This window comes from Sander vitreus, chromosome 10, assembly GCF_031162955.1.
Source record: "Sander vitreus isolate 19-12246 chromosome 10, sanVit1, whole genome shotgun sequence".
NCBI lineage: Eukaryota > Metazoa > Chordata > Actinopteri > Perciformes > Percidae > Sander > Sander vitreus.
This window is the reverse complement of record NC_135864.1, coordinates 16,918,592-16,932,677: the sequence shown is the minus strand read 5'-3', so window position 1 is coordinate 16,932,677 and position 14,086 is coordinate 16,918,592. Positions and strand designations below refer to the sequence as shown.

Here is a 14,086-nt window from a genome sequence, read left to right as displayed (position 1 = left end):
GCATTACATGATTATGCTTTTTAAGTCAAATGTAAATCTGAAAAGTAACTAGTAATTGTAGCTGTCAGATAAATGTAGTTAAGTTTAATTATAAAGTTGCATTAAATGGAAATACTCAAGTGAAGTACAAGTATCTCAAAGCCGTACTTAAGTACAGTAATTGAGTAAATGTACTTAGTTTAGTTACTCATCACTAAGCCACTGAACATCATTCAAGAATTTACTGGAAACAACTAATATTTTATTATTAATCTACCATAAATACAACACTTTTATTAATTAACTTAAAATGTCTTTAGAATAGAATATAAAAAATTAGCACTTTCCAGCATGTATGGTTTGAGTTTTTGAAACTCTCTAGACTCTTTTATCTTGTTTGAAAAGACATACATGATGGAAACTTGCTGTGTTTCTTCTAATAAACACAAGTGTGAACAGACTCTTCGAACTGAAGGAATGTAACTGCAACGTGTGTCAGTGTGACTAAACAGTTGTTGATTGAACTTCATATATTAAAGGAACACGCCGACTTATTGGGACTTTAGCTTATTCACCGTATCCCCCAGAGTTAGATAAGTCCATACCCTTCTCATCTCCTTAGCACAGATCCTGGAGGTAACCGGCTCCATCTAGCCTACTGCACTATTCACTTATTGGGAGCAGTAGGCTAGTTGGAGCCGGTTACCTCCTGCATCTGTGCTAAGGGCTAGTGGTGGGTGTGCCAGACAGAGTTACGACACGCACGGCGATGAGAAGGGTATATATGGACTTATCTAACTCTGGGGGTTACGGTGAATAAGCTAAAGTCCCAATAGTCGGCGTGTTCCTTTAAGTTAATTGAACTTGTTTGACCAGTGAACTTAACTTTTTACAAATAACTCATAATTATCCATGTTTACTTCAGTTAACTAAAATTTTCAAACAGCAGGGGAACATGTTTTTATGTTGAACCAGCTTGCAATGTTTCACAGTATACTGTATATTACAAAGTGGTTAACAGATTAACTTTGATTATTAAACAATTAAACTTCAGAATATATCTACCAGCTGGAGAGTCCTAAAGAATCAGGAGATGAGATGCTGTAGCTGAGAGCAGCAAATATACAGTACAAAAAAAGACCTTAATTAATGAATGAAATATCTGCCTTTTGTTTTTACTCCTCTGCTTGCTTGTTTGTATGCACAGAAATATCTGCGTGCATGCATGAGTGAGTGCACTTGATCACAGGACTATAAATTGTGCAGTGTGGAGGCAACCAGGAGCTCTGCATCCGGTCTTGAGTCAGTTAGACATAAAAAAAGGAGAGCGGGGTGAAGACAGGGCACATCTGTCCGACAGTCTGTCCGCTCCTCAGAAGCTTTACGCACGGCTAAAAATACACTGCAACAGACTGCAAAGACAGATTGGGATCCAAAGACACAGTAGGTATTTGATGTGTCTTTGTGTCTGGTCTGTTTCAAAGAGAGTGACACACTGAGTGAAAGATTTGATTTGGCAAAGACTAAAAGTGACTGCACGGTGAAGATGAAGTGGGAGGTCTTGAGATTGTTGTGAACAAAAGAACAGTTAGGCCTATTAAATGAGCGCAGAGCGCTTGTGATTCAGTCACAACGCCTCTCTCCGGGAAGTTGCATAGCCCATGTTTGTTGGCAGAGACGCAACTTGTGACGTCCAATTTGTTTGAGTGCCCAAAAATGTGACTGCCACATTCACTGTGAAAGACACGTGCATTGGATATTGCTATTCCGGTAACACCATATTTGCTCTTGACTTTGGAGTACTCAAACACATCCGTCTGTTGCTCTGCAAGATTTTCTTTCACGTTCTTCTGTTTGTTTTGGATGCTGTCTTTCTGCCATCTCTCACATCTCTGCAATTGGGAATTAAGCAAACATTTAGAGAACATGGGAGCACAACCCTTGGGACCTGCATTCACCTGTCCCAGTGTTTGCAAAGGACATTACACAGATCTTCAGTTGGAATAGCCAGAAGGGGGATTTGAGCTCAATGTGTATCTAGGTTTTAGATGAATGGGATGACGCAAATATAAGGCCAACAAAGTCTGTCTGATTGATAATTCTGTCAGAGTTCCCAGTATACTATTTGTGTATTAGAAGTGGTTTCTTTAGAATCAGAATCAGATTTACTGTCAACGTATTTACTTGCTATAAATTTGCCTCGGTGTATTTGGTGCACACAATAAACATATTAAGGGAATAAAGCAAAGTACTGCTACAGTCACGAACATAAATACAGAATAGATATATTACAATGAAAAGTAATAGTAACAGTTTTGTACAGGGTATGCAGAAATGTTGATCAGGGGATGTGCAAAAGTACACAGTATGTATAATATGTGCACTGTTAGTCCAAATTGTGCATTAATGTAATGTGTGGTGACTGTGGGTGGGTGGTTAAGAGTCTGTCAGTTGGGGTGCTGGGCCTTGTTGATGAGCCCCACTGCAGTCGGGTGGTGTGGTGTGAGGTTTTGATCAATCTTCCCTGTCTGCCTCAGGTTCCTTGAGGCACACAGGTCCTGGAGGGACGGAAGATTGTAGCCAATCACCTTTTCAGCAGACTGAATGAAACACTGCAGTCTGCCCTTGTCCTTTGTAGTGGCAGACTGTAAACCTAAAATGTGTTACATTATATGCAGCATTTTATGTCATTGGCAAATCAATTGTGATACAATTGCTGAAAACAAAAGAACAGCTAGAAACAAGTTAACTGGTGGCCTCTATCTCAAGCTCTTTTGTCACATCATTAAACACCGCAAACTGTGGATGTAGCATCCGTTGATTGTGTTGGCATGATGTTGGAACAGCAGCTGGGATGACTTTCTATCTTCTATTAAAGATACTCTGGTGCAACCAAACAATGCACAATCAACAGGTGAACTTGGGAAGGTTAGGACACAACAAACCATCAGATGACTCCAAACTGATGGTTTGTTTAAACACAGGTATACAAGAGTGGGCCAAGAGTAAGACAGTTGAAAACCATTTTAACCTTTGGGTCATGTTAGGACTCTGATTCTGAACTAGGAAGGTGGAGACTGGGGTGGTGGAGGCAAAGCTTTGCCAGCAGCAGCAGCATTGGTGTAGGGTGTAGGGATCACTTTAATTCTCGCTCACGGACAGTGTTGGGAAGGATACTTTCAAAACGTATTCCGTTACAGTGTACAGAATACATGCCCACAAATGTAATTTGTAACGTATTCCGTTACGTTACTCAATCTGAGTAACGTATTCTGAATACTTGGATTACTTCCACATTGAATTGCATTTTATAAGTAGGAATGCGGCCATCACATACAGCTTACTAAACAGGCCTATTCTGGTGTGTTCTTCTGTTCCAACTGGCTGAATGTGTACCTAAACAAGCAGATCGATTTTTGTATTTGTAATCCCGAACTGCATACTACAAAAATCTAACCGCAGTCTAAGCTACCATGAGCTAATTTTAGCTAACGTTAGCTAACATGTCAAACGGGGCAAGTCTTTCAACGGCTCTGGGGATAGTAAATCAGCATGTAGGAGAATGTAAAGTCGCACTTGTGCCGGTTCCGGCTCCATCTTTACCTCTATCAGTGATCACGCAAATAGCTAATTGTTTCGTTTTCATATTGGGGCTTCTGGGAAATGCATGGAGTTGCGAGAGTGAATAAACTCGTGAAACAGAGAAGTATCGTCATGTAATCCATTGATTTCAACAATGTAACTGTATTCTAAATACCAACTATTTAAATTGTAACTGTAACGGAATACAGTTACTCATAATGTGTATTCTGAATACGTACCGCCGGTACATGTATTCCGTTACTCCCCAACACTGCTCACGGAGGCAGTCATATTTAGGCTAAATGAACCGCCTTGATGTGAGAATGACTGTCATTTCAGAGGAAACCTTCCTAATGGTTTCGTCCTTCATTTTGAAAACCCCTTCAGCCCAAAAGTTTTGTACATTCCACACATGCGCGCGAAAATGTAACAGCAATGGCGTCTAAAGCAGGTAGGTGTGTTGTAGTATAAATCGGTATAAATGCGTTCTGTGAACAAAGGTAACTTCGTTATTTAGCAGCATGATAGAGATGTGGTGTCTCTTGTTTCCAGTTGATATACAGGTACAGTGTGTTATAAAACTTGTGGCAGAGGTTGTCACTTTTTGGTTAGACTTCTTTCCTCTTGTAGGCTACTTGTTTGGTTGCGATGGAGTTAACGTTAGTGGAGCAAAAACATCCAAACTGGGGATTTAATGATTAAAGAATTAACATCAACCGGTTTCTCATTTTAGTTACAAAAGTGTTTAATAGTTCAACGCTATGACTCGCTTCCTTATCTAACGTTATCCTCTACAACATCCCCTTTAATTAGTCAGTATTGAAATAACCCGTGTTATGAAAACAAACGTAACAGCATGTGTTCAGGTCGCCGAGGGACGAAGCGCAAAGCGGAGGTTGAGCAGGCAGAGGAGGAGAACCCATCTGTGGGGGAGAAGAAGGACAGAGGAGAGGGGGACAACGGCCAGGAAGGCCAAAGGGTGGTCATTGAACACTGGTGAGAAACTTAATGCTATCACATTATAGCCTTTACTGGAATAAGCACTTAGAACACATTAATCACGTGTAAAAGTAATACATTCAAAATATTAACAAAACATTTACTAAACTGTAAAGTACTCAAAAGTAAAGGTATTACTTGGAATTTCCTCTTCTTCTTTTACTGAATGTATTATTACTCTTGATACTGATGAATGTATCAGCAGCCTTTGTATATAATCAAGGTGGTGTTATTAATAGAGTTGCAAGAAAAACTTACTGAAAAAAAAAACCAAAGCCTCCTAAACGGTTCAACAAAGTATTTATATGGATTCACATGTGCAGCCATAGATGCACCCTCATATTCAAAGTTCTGCTTAAGGACAGTACTTGAGTAAATGTACATAGTTGCTTTATCACGCTCCTCATTGATAACTTTAGTAGAGACTGCACTGATGTCCGCCTGATGGTTGATGTGCTATTTCTGGCAGTAAGAGCTGACGAGTGTATGGGCGTAATGCTGAGGAGGTGAAATCTGCTCTCCTGGCTGCCCACCCTGAACTGACTGTGGTCTTCAACCCTGAGAAACCCCGCAGGAACAGCTTTGAGATCACTCTGCTGGATGGAGGCAAAGGTGAGGAGAACTAAAAGGGGAAGAATAAGAAGAATAACTCCGCCATTTGGAGTCCCTAAAGAAAAAAACAAGCATCATTATCTCAGTTTTTAGACTTTTACTCATTTATAGGGGGCTTCACCAAAATTACAAACAACACACAGTATTTTTCTAACCACTGCTTGCCGTGCAAATGTCTCTTCTGCCTCATTAAACCTTGCTCAAACAGTCAACAGGAGGCTGTGTTTACCAGGAGTGCAGAAAAGCCACCAGAGAGAATACAATTTGCACAAAGAATGAGACTGTTTGCTGTCCTGGCTCCACAATGGTGTAAAAAGCTCCCTACTAACATCAGGGCAGCAGAAACCCCGTCGCAAACTGAGAACTCACCTGTTCAGACTGCATGTTGGCCCATGAAAAGATGAAGGAAAAAAAATAGTATATACTGTCATAATTCTTGCAATTTTCGAGTGGTATCTTAATAGTTGAGTGTAGGGCTGCACGATATGACCTTAAATCAAAATCACGATTAATTGCACATTTTACCTCTAACGATAAATAGACAATAATTAAAATTTGTTGTGATTCGACAACGGACACTGAGGTTTTAAAGTTTTAAACGTTTTTTGCATGATAAAAATGTGAATGAGCTATACAATCTATTTCTTAACTGCTAATTAACTTGTTAGTCCTAACTTTGAACCAGCAAGTTACGTTTTTAAGCTCCCCTTTTTTTCTGCTTGTGGAGAGCTACGTGACACATGAAACTATATTGATGAGGACCAGCGAGTTAAATCGGCCGTGTCAATTTCAGTGTCGGTGTTAATTTCGGAACCCGCACACGCGGTAGAAAACGTGGGAGAAAGTAGGCCTATCAACAGAAATAAATTATCGAAAAAAATACGTCTAATAGCTTCAGAATTTCAATGTCGATACATTTTCGATTAATAGTCCAGCCCTAGTTGAGTGCACTTATTGTAAGTTGCTTTGGATAAAAACATCAGCTAATTTAATTAAATGTAACAAACCCCATATCAAATTGGCCATAATGTGTGCCCATTGTTTATTGTGGTAATATGTATGATTATTTTACTCCAAGGTTTAGAGGTTGGTATGTCAGTTGTTCTTTAACACATCTTAAATGGTCTTGTGTGCATGTGATTTTACTGCTATTCTCTATAGGCTTTTGAAACACACTAATAGTAATGCTTGTGTTCTATATTGTTCCTACAAATGACACTGTATTCTTATGTCTCATTCCTAAAGAAAAATCACTGTGGACTGGAATAAAGAAGGGTCCGCCTCGTAAGCTGAAGTTTCCTCAACCTGATGTTGTAGTTGCTGCTCTGCAAGAGGCTCTTAAGGCTGAGTAGACGCCCAGTGAAGGTTTGTTTCAATGCGATCAGACAGAATAATGTAACACAGAAAAAAGCTAGATACAAAAATGAAATAATAATAATATAATAATTTGGTTAAGATGGAATAAATAGGTACGCAGTGTAAAATGAAACCTGAGAACTTTGGTATTAAATGTGAAACGGTTCTGCTTTCAAATTAAGAACCAAAAATGGATTCAGCATAGACCTACAGTATACATACATCCACATATACATACCTTTTTTGATATTTGTGAAAACTCAGGCTGTGCAGGTCTCATTTTGAAAATGTTTCTGTCCAAAAAGTTATTTAAGTTGTCGCTTTTGTTGTTGTTTCAGTATGGTTTTAAAGGAGAAATCTGGCGCAAAGTGAACCTAGGGGTTAATAACATGTGTACCGACTCGACCGTTCTCTGGGATATGTTTTCATGCTAATCGAATGTGACCAGTTTTAGCGCAAACCGCTAATTAGCTTATAACGCTAGTCGTCAGGACACGGGTAAAGTAAAAGGAAATCGCTATTTCTACACGACTAACAAGGCTCAAAATAGCACCACACTTCCACGGTAGCATAATGAGGGTCTCTACATGTAAACCGAAGCATTGAGAACTTGAAGTACACAGATGTGTACAGACAGTTTATTAAAAAGATAGTTTATAAAGACCATTCATGTATACATCCGGGTGCCATCTTGGGAAAACAGTCATGACCAGTCGAACCCCGAAGGCCGTGCTTGAGCTATGTTTCTGGTTGCACGGCGTACAGCGTTCGACTACAAAGTTCTCAATGCTTCGGTTTACATGTAGAGACCCTCATTATGCTACCGTGGAAGTGTGGTGCTATTTTGAGCCTTGTTAGTGGTATAGAAATAGTGATTTCTTTTTACTTTACCCGTGCCCCGACGACTAGCTTTATAAGCTTTATTAGCGGTTTGCGCTAAAACTGGTCACATTTGATTAGCATGAAAACATATCCCAGAGAACGGTCGACTCAGTACACGTGTTATTAACCCCTAGGTTCACTTTGCACCGGATTTCTCCTTTAAATTGGATACATTACAAGGGAAATTTGATTTCACTATTTATTCTTTACTGCTTTAGTTGTGGACAAGAATTAACTCATAGGTGCGTTCCCCAAACTATATACAAATATTTGTTTATTCAATGTTGTACTTTTTTACCACTTAGATTATTACTCAAAACACATTTACTCATTGCTTGTTAGTTGTTTTACCAGCATCTCCTAAGCTACTTTTTAAGCAGTTGATGCCGTTTTCCCGGGAGCCGTGTGTCATAGCCTAAACTTGGATTTCCTTTCATGTCTTCATTTTAAGTCCCCAGCCTAGGGAAAGCATTAACTGCTAGTTGGTCGAGCTTATGACACAACCTGCAGCCGTTCAGTGGTGTGGACCCCTCCTATAAGATGAAATTAGCAGGTCTGAAAATGAAATGCAGCTCACAGTTTGCTTACATAGTTGAATGCTAATGTAAGCATACATGTGAATTCAGGTTTAAATAAACCACATCCAATCAATTTTATTAAATTCAGTCAAAACTACTTCACCCCCTATGTTGAAGCTATCCTATAAGCCTCGGTACGGATGGCATGATGTTCTCAACGCGTAGCAAAAAGATCTTAGGTCCAGGCATTAGTTCTCTTTGGGTGGTGTTCCCGTTTATTATAAAAGTAGAAAAAGGGGTATTTCATATAAAATGGTACTTCACCCAGTGGTGATTACTAAAGTGCTGTGGCTTATTGTCGGTGGAGTGGATGCTCGCTCGGCTACGGTAAGAACCGTGTGTTCCCCGCCATCCACACCTTCCTCTCATTGATTGCCACACCTGCAAATATACCCAATTCCCAGTGACATACCACACCTAGTGCAATACTCCCCCCAAGTGGCTAAAATAAATAATAACTAAATTAACCTAACAAAAAAGTGGATATAAATGGCTCCTACACCCTATTTTGCAGAAGTGTCACTGTTACTGGTTGAGACTGATAGCCGTATAGGTTAACTAGGTACTAGTACACAGCAGTGATGTATTAGGAATGTTTATGTTACAGAGTTTAACAAAATAAATTATTGTCTTACATGCAGCCAAGAGTTCAGGAGATGTGACAAATGGAAGCAGAATGACGAGGAGTGACCAATGGGATGTTCTCAGTCCCTCCTCTGATGAGCCAAGCGCCAACAGCTCACATCTCCTGGATACATGGTGACACCTAGTGAAGCGTCTCTGCATACATTTCTCAGATGCACAGTCCTGCTGTCTCAACAGTTTATTGTGATTTTAAATCCGTTTTTGGTAAATAAAGTGTTTCTTGTTTCGTAATTATTGTGTGGGTGTGTGTTTGGTGTAGAGAAGAGTCACAATAACATCACAAAGATCATTTTTGCTGTACAGCGTTACTGGATACAAACATTGAACTCAAATCTCTGCTCACATTCTGGAATGATGCGTTTTCTGATGTAAATAAAACGTTCATCCACTTTTGATCAGCTCAGTGACATTCAAAGTCTCAGGATAACACTTCTGACCATATAACAAATGTAAGCAACTCTTTGTCAAATAAAAGTATTTTCACTTGCCGCTGTAGGTTTTAGTTTAGTCTTTCTTTACCTAGTTTTGCTTGAGCCACAAAGGTTTTTTTTCCCCAACTGAAGCAAACATGGAACATAATAGATATTTTACAAAAGAACTGAAGAATTGAGTGTTATCAAGTACTATTTCAGTATCTTGGACAAATTAATATAATGGAGAAGATATGAGTCATTTTTATTTAGCATTTTTATTTTATTTATTTATTTTTTGATTATTGTACATATCAGCTAGTCTGGTCCACACTCCATACCACTTGGTGGCGGTAATGCACCAAATCGTTTTTGCTAACCGCCAAAAAAAACTAAGAAAAAGAACGTCGAACATGATTGGTTATGGAGGGCGTGACCTCATTATCACGCGACCAGCAACATTTCTTTTTACAGTCTATGGTTGGGAACCTACTTTTCATTCGACAATAAGACTTGAAATTAGTCCGTAAGTACTATAAACTAAAAATAATCCACTCTTAGACATACGCCCGACAAAATGGGAGTAGTTATTGACATTTAGAGCGTTTGTAGGCTGTCATTCCGCCTTAACTACTAAAATTATTAGGGCTAAGTTAGCTACGGCTTGATAATTGCTAGCTATCTGGTCAATGCCTGCAAGTGATCGACGAGCTAAGCTTTTTTCTCACATTGTGCGCATCGATAAGTACACATGTTATAAAATCTTCCAGATAACTCTTACTATAGCCATCGCTTAGCACAAGACTTGATTGTCTCTCGTACAAAGGAGCAGAGATGTCTGCTTAACGTAAAACCTCAGGTTGAGAGTTTAGATAGGTATCGTTAGATACTTTATCCATCCCAATTCCAGTAGCTCATATAACATTACTTAAAACAAGTCGTATACAAATAAACAAATAGATAAAGGTGGCAATAGCAAAAGTACCACGAGATAAAATGTGCCATGAAAAGAACAAAAGGTATTGAAGGTGCAAGTAAAGATAAAAAGGTGCCAAAGAGTACCACATAGAGTTGCCACTGAAAACATTAGTTATCACACTTTGGCTGTGTGGGTATGATTAGCTAAACTCTTAGAACATAACACTCAAACGCCACATTCAACAGATAAGGCTTCCAATTATAAAATGTTCAACCGCCTCTTTTTATAGCTCTAGTTTGTCTCTCAAATGTAACATTATTAGTGTTTATTTATGTGACTGTGTACTACACTACGCTGCCATTTTGGCTTGGTCTCTTGTGTAACAGATGATGTGAAGAGACTTCCTGGTTAAATAAACTTTGTAACCAGGCTTTTGACAAACATTTGTAAATATTATTGACATTTTATTGTGTCAATGATTAGTCACAAAGAAATATATTCATACATGAAAATAATCTTTAAACGTATGGCATTAGTGGAGACATTGTGACAACTTGTATTGTGTATGCATGTAACTTTTTTTTTTCTTCAGTATGCTGTTATTGCTATGTAATTGTAACACAGACTTTCTCTTGTCAGTCATGGCAACAGAGGGTGCAGAAACGACGAGTGAAGATGTTCCGGTACCTGGGAAGGCCAGCACCAGGTTTGACCTTGAGAAGGAGACTGAACTTAGGTTTGAGGTGGAGGCAGGGGAGACAGCAGAGCAAGTTGATCTGGAGCTCCTCACAGGAATGGCTGAGGTGTTTGGCTCAGAGCTGAACCGCAACAAGAAGTACACATTTGGACCAGGCTCCAAGATCGCAGTTTTCACCTGGCAAGGCTGCAGTGTGAATCTTTATGGGAAGCCAGAGGTGAGCATGCACAGCCCATGCAAATGTGTGTTTTATTGTGGGTTCTATTTTGGCTTATATGGCGATTCAACTTACCAATTAGATATGGTATCACATTTAACCCTGTGTGGCTTTTTGATTTTGACATTTAATAAATGAGAGGCTTAAATAACTAGTATCTCTCCCTCATCACCACAGGTGGCTTATGTGTCCAAGGATACTCCCATGCTGCTCTACCTGAACACACATGCTGCCCTGGAACAGATGAGAAAACAAGCAGAGCGGGACAATGAGAGGGGGCCGAGGGTATGTTTGAACAAAAAACTACTCTTTTCAGCGGTCTTTATATGCAAGCTTGCAAGATCCCAGAAAATGCATTTTCCATTGACCTTAATTAATGAATCATATTTCAGGTGATGGTGGTGGGACCTACAGATGTGGGGAAATCAACAGTGTGCCGGCTACTATTAAGCTATGCTGTAAGGGTGGGCCGGAGGCCAACACTGGTGGAACTGGATGTTGGACAGAGTGGGGTAAGATGAATTGGAGTCATCATGATAAACATCGACACAGACTATGGAATTAAAGGAATAACACTAGCTGATAGCTGTAGCTTGAATTCATGCAAAATGAAACTACAGCATACACAGCATCTGTTTCATAGAATAGTTTAAATGCCTCCTATTGCTGTAGGAGCAAAGCATGTCCATATGGCTAATTCTTTCAATCACATGTACAATAAGTTCTGGAAAACAAATATATTGAGTTTCTTAGTGTTTTAACGGCAGTAAAAATAAGAAGAGGTGTAGTATTTCTAGCACAAGATTGACAACAGTGACCTACTGCTTGTGATTTACACAATACTTTATTGTATCTGGAAGTGTTGAAAACATTAGTTTGAATGCCATTTGTCCATTAAGTGGACATATGGCAGTCACAGTAGTTATTAATACCACAGTTTGTAATATACCATCAAGGTTTATGGTTTAATTTCTTCATCCATAAAATCATACAGTGCTCCCACCCTAATCAACTACCACTCTCAAGGATGTTTTTTAAAGTGCCAGGGCCCACTCAAATCTTATTAAGATCAAGTGTAAACTTCTGCTCCTCAGGTGTCTGTACCTGGGACAGTGTCAGCACTGTGCATTGAGCGCCCGGCAGATGTGGAGGAGGGTTTTTCAGTCCAGGCTCCTTTGGTCTACCACTTTGGCTCTACTACCCCAGGGACCAACATCAAACTTTACAATAAGGTGAGAAAAGCAAGATTCTGGCCGTTGTGTGACACGAAAGTATGAAGCCAAAAGCCCACTGTCAACCTACAAATTTAGTCTGCGTTGTTACTGTTTTTCTCTGCCCAGTTTAATCTATTCTTTTCTCATAATGTGTAGCTGACGTCATGCCTGGCCGATGTGTTTTCCCAGCGCTGTGAGGTGAACAGAAAGGCTAGCGTGGGAGGCTGTATCATCAACACCTGTGGCTGGGTGAAGGGCTCTGGATACCAGGCTCTGGTCCACTGTGCCTCTGCCTTCGAGGTGGATGTGGTGCTGGTGCTGGACCATGAGAGGCTCTACAATGAACTCAAACGAGACCTCCCTCACTTTGTACGGGTTGTGCTCCTACCCAAGTCCGGAGGGGTGGTAGAGCGCTCCAAGGAGTGCAGGCGGGATACTCGTGATGAGAAGATCCGCGAGTATTTCTACGGCTTTCGTGGCGTGACCTTCTATCCATTTTCCTATGAGGTGCGTTTCTCAGATGTCCGCATCTACAAGATCGGAGCACCATCCATCCCAGACTCGTGCTTGCCACTGGGAATGTCTCAGGATGACACACAGCTAAAGCTGGTGCCTGTGACACCAGGCAGAGACCTCACGTATCATGTGCTGAGTGTGAGCAGTGCTGAGGACGGAGAGGAAGGTGCTAGAAAGGGTATAGTAGAAAGCCCCGTGTGTGGCTTTATTGTGGTGACTAATGTGGACACCCAAGCACAGGTAATGAAAGTGCTGTCCCCAGCACCCAGACCACTGCCCAGACACACTCTACTTATCATGGACATCCGCTTCATGGACATGAAATGAATTAACATTTTAGGGAAGAGGACTCTGTTGCAAAAGAAGTGGAGATCATGTTTGGGAGGAGTTTTGTTAAGAATAATTTTGTTTCCTAATTGTTTCTTTGTACCTTATAGGGACTACAGATGGCAAAAGAGAAAAAGATTTATGTATGTAATTTGGTAGCTGCTGTAAATTTAAACCCCATTTTATAGACCACACTGTACAGATGTTTGGATGTTTTTATCAGTCCAGGAATTATATTCTTGATAATCTGTTTTATGAGCATTGTTTTTCTCATGAGTAATACATGTTTTAAATTTACAAAGTTTGGTTTTGTGTCAATTATATTAAGTTCCATTTCAAAGTTTTATTGTCATATGCACAGTAAGGAAACAAGTTTCCCTGTACAATGAAATTCTTCCTATGCTGTCCACAGAATGCCAAAGAACATAAAATCTACAAAATAAAATAAAATAAAAAGGCTGCATGTGAAAAATAAAGCAACAATAATAATTCCATGGTCACATATTTTCCTATCCTACATATGTACTGTATATCAGTTCACATGTATTTGCATATGTCCAGTACCTAATGCATTGGTTATGTAAGCATTTGTGTCTTTACTTAATTACAACTTAATCAAGCCTGGGGAAAGTCTTTACAATTCCATGGCTTCACAGTAGGTTTTTCAAAATTCTTTCCACAAAGCCTCATCCAACAATGCAAACTTATTACGAATGTGTCTGTGAAGTGGGAGACGTGTCCTGTCTTCTCTGTTGTATCTATCCTGTAATGTTCACATCTGTTTGAACATAAGTGGGGCAAATGCCACTATACTGTAGCCTGTATCCTAACTGACATGCCAGCTCATACTGGAGCTAATCAAATATCCTACAGGCCTACGTGCTGTTGAATGTTTATTGTCCCCGTGGGGAAATTAGGTTGTAATTAAGTTAGCTTACTAATTAGTCTTAATTTCTGAATGTGGCACTTTCCAAGAAAGCACAGACATCTGATAAAGATTGTCCAGCATTACAACCCACAACAAATACATCTGACTCTTTAAGTTCCTTCAGCAGGGCAAAGTAGGGATGTTTTTGAAAAAGAAAATGTTACCTTTAAATGTGCTACACAGATCAAATTTATGCTAGTCATTTAACTTCATGTGGATTTGAAA

At 39.7% G+C, this 14,086-nt stretch overlaps 2 protein-coding genes across 2 annotated transcripts; both read left to right on the top strand.

Moving 5' to 3' along the window:
- Nucleotides 1–3,933: 3,933 nt before the first annotated feature.
- selenoh (selenoprotein H) lies at nt 3,934–8,864 on the top strand. Its single transcript, XM_078260576.1, has 5 exons — nt 3,934–4,012; nt 4,428–4,557; nt 5,030–5,172; nt 6,418–6,537; nt 8,630–8,864. The coding sequence occupies exons 1-4, from the start codon at nt 3,997–3,999 to the stop codon at nt 6,522–6,524; spliced, it is 396 nt and encodes a 131-aa protein (XP_078116702.1). The 5' UTR covers nt 3,934–3,996; the 3' UTR covers nt 6,525–6,537; nt 8,630–8,864.
- A 611-nt stretch (nt 8,865–9,475) lies between these two features.
- Nucleotides 9,476–13,433, top strand: clp1 (cleavage factor polyribonucleotide kinase subunit 1). Its single transcript, XM_078260575.1, has 6 exons — nt 9,476–9,569; nt 10,602–10,876; nt 11,054–11,161; nt 11,269–11,388; nt 11,971–12,108; nt 12,247–13,433. Exons 2-6 carry the CDS (start codon nt 10,604–10,606, stop codon nt 12,931–12,933), a joined length of 1,326 nt encoding a protein of 441 aa, XP_078116701.1. The 5' UTR covers nt 9,476–9,569; nt 10,602–10,603; the 3' UTR covers nt 12,934–13,433.
- The last annotated feature ends 653 nt before the right edge of the window (nt 13,434–14,086 follow it).

Coding starts and splice junctions, on each gene's coding strand:
- clp1 (XM_078260575.1), top strand. CDS start 10,604: ATGGCAACAGAGGGTGCAGAAACGACGAGTGAAGATGTTCCGGTACCT. Junction 10,877..11,053: donor ATCTTTATGGGAAGCCAGAG/GTGAGCATGCAC, acceptor TCATCACCACAG/GTGGCTTATGTGTCCAAGGA. Junction 11,162..11,268: donor ACAATGAGAGGGGGCCGAGG/GTATGTTTGAAC, acceptor ATCATATTTCAG/GTGATGGTGGTGGGACCTAC.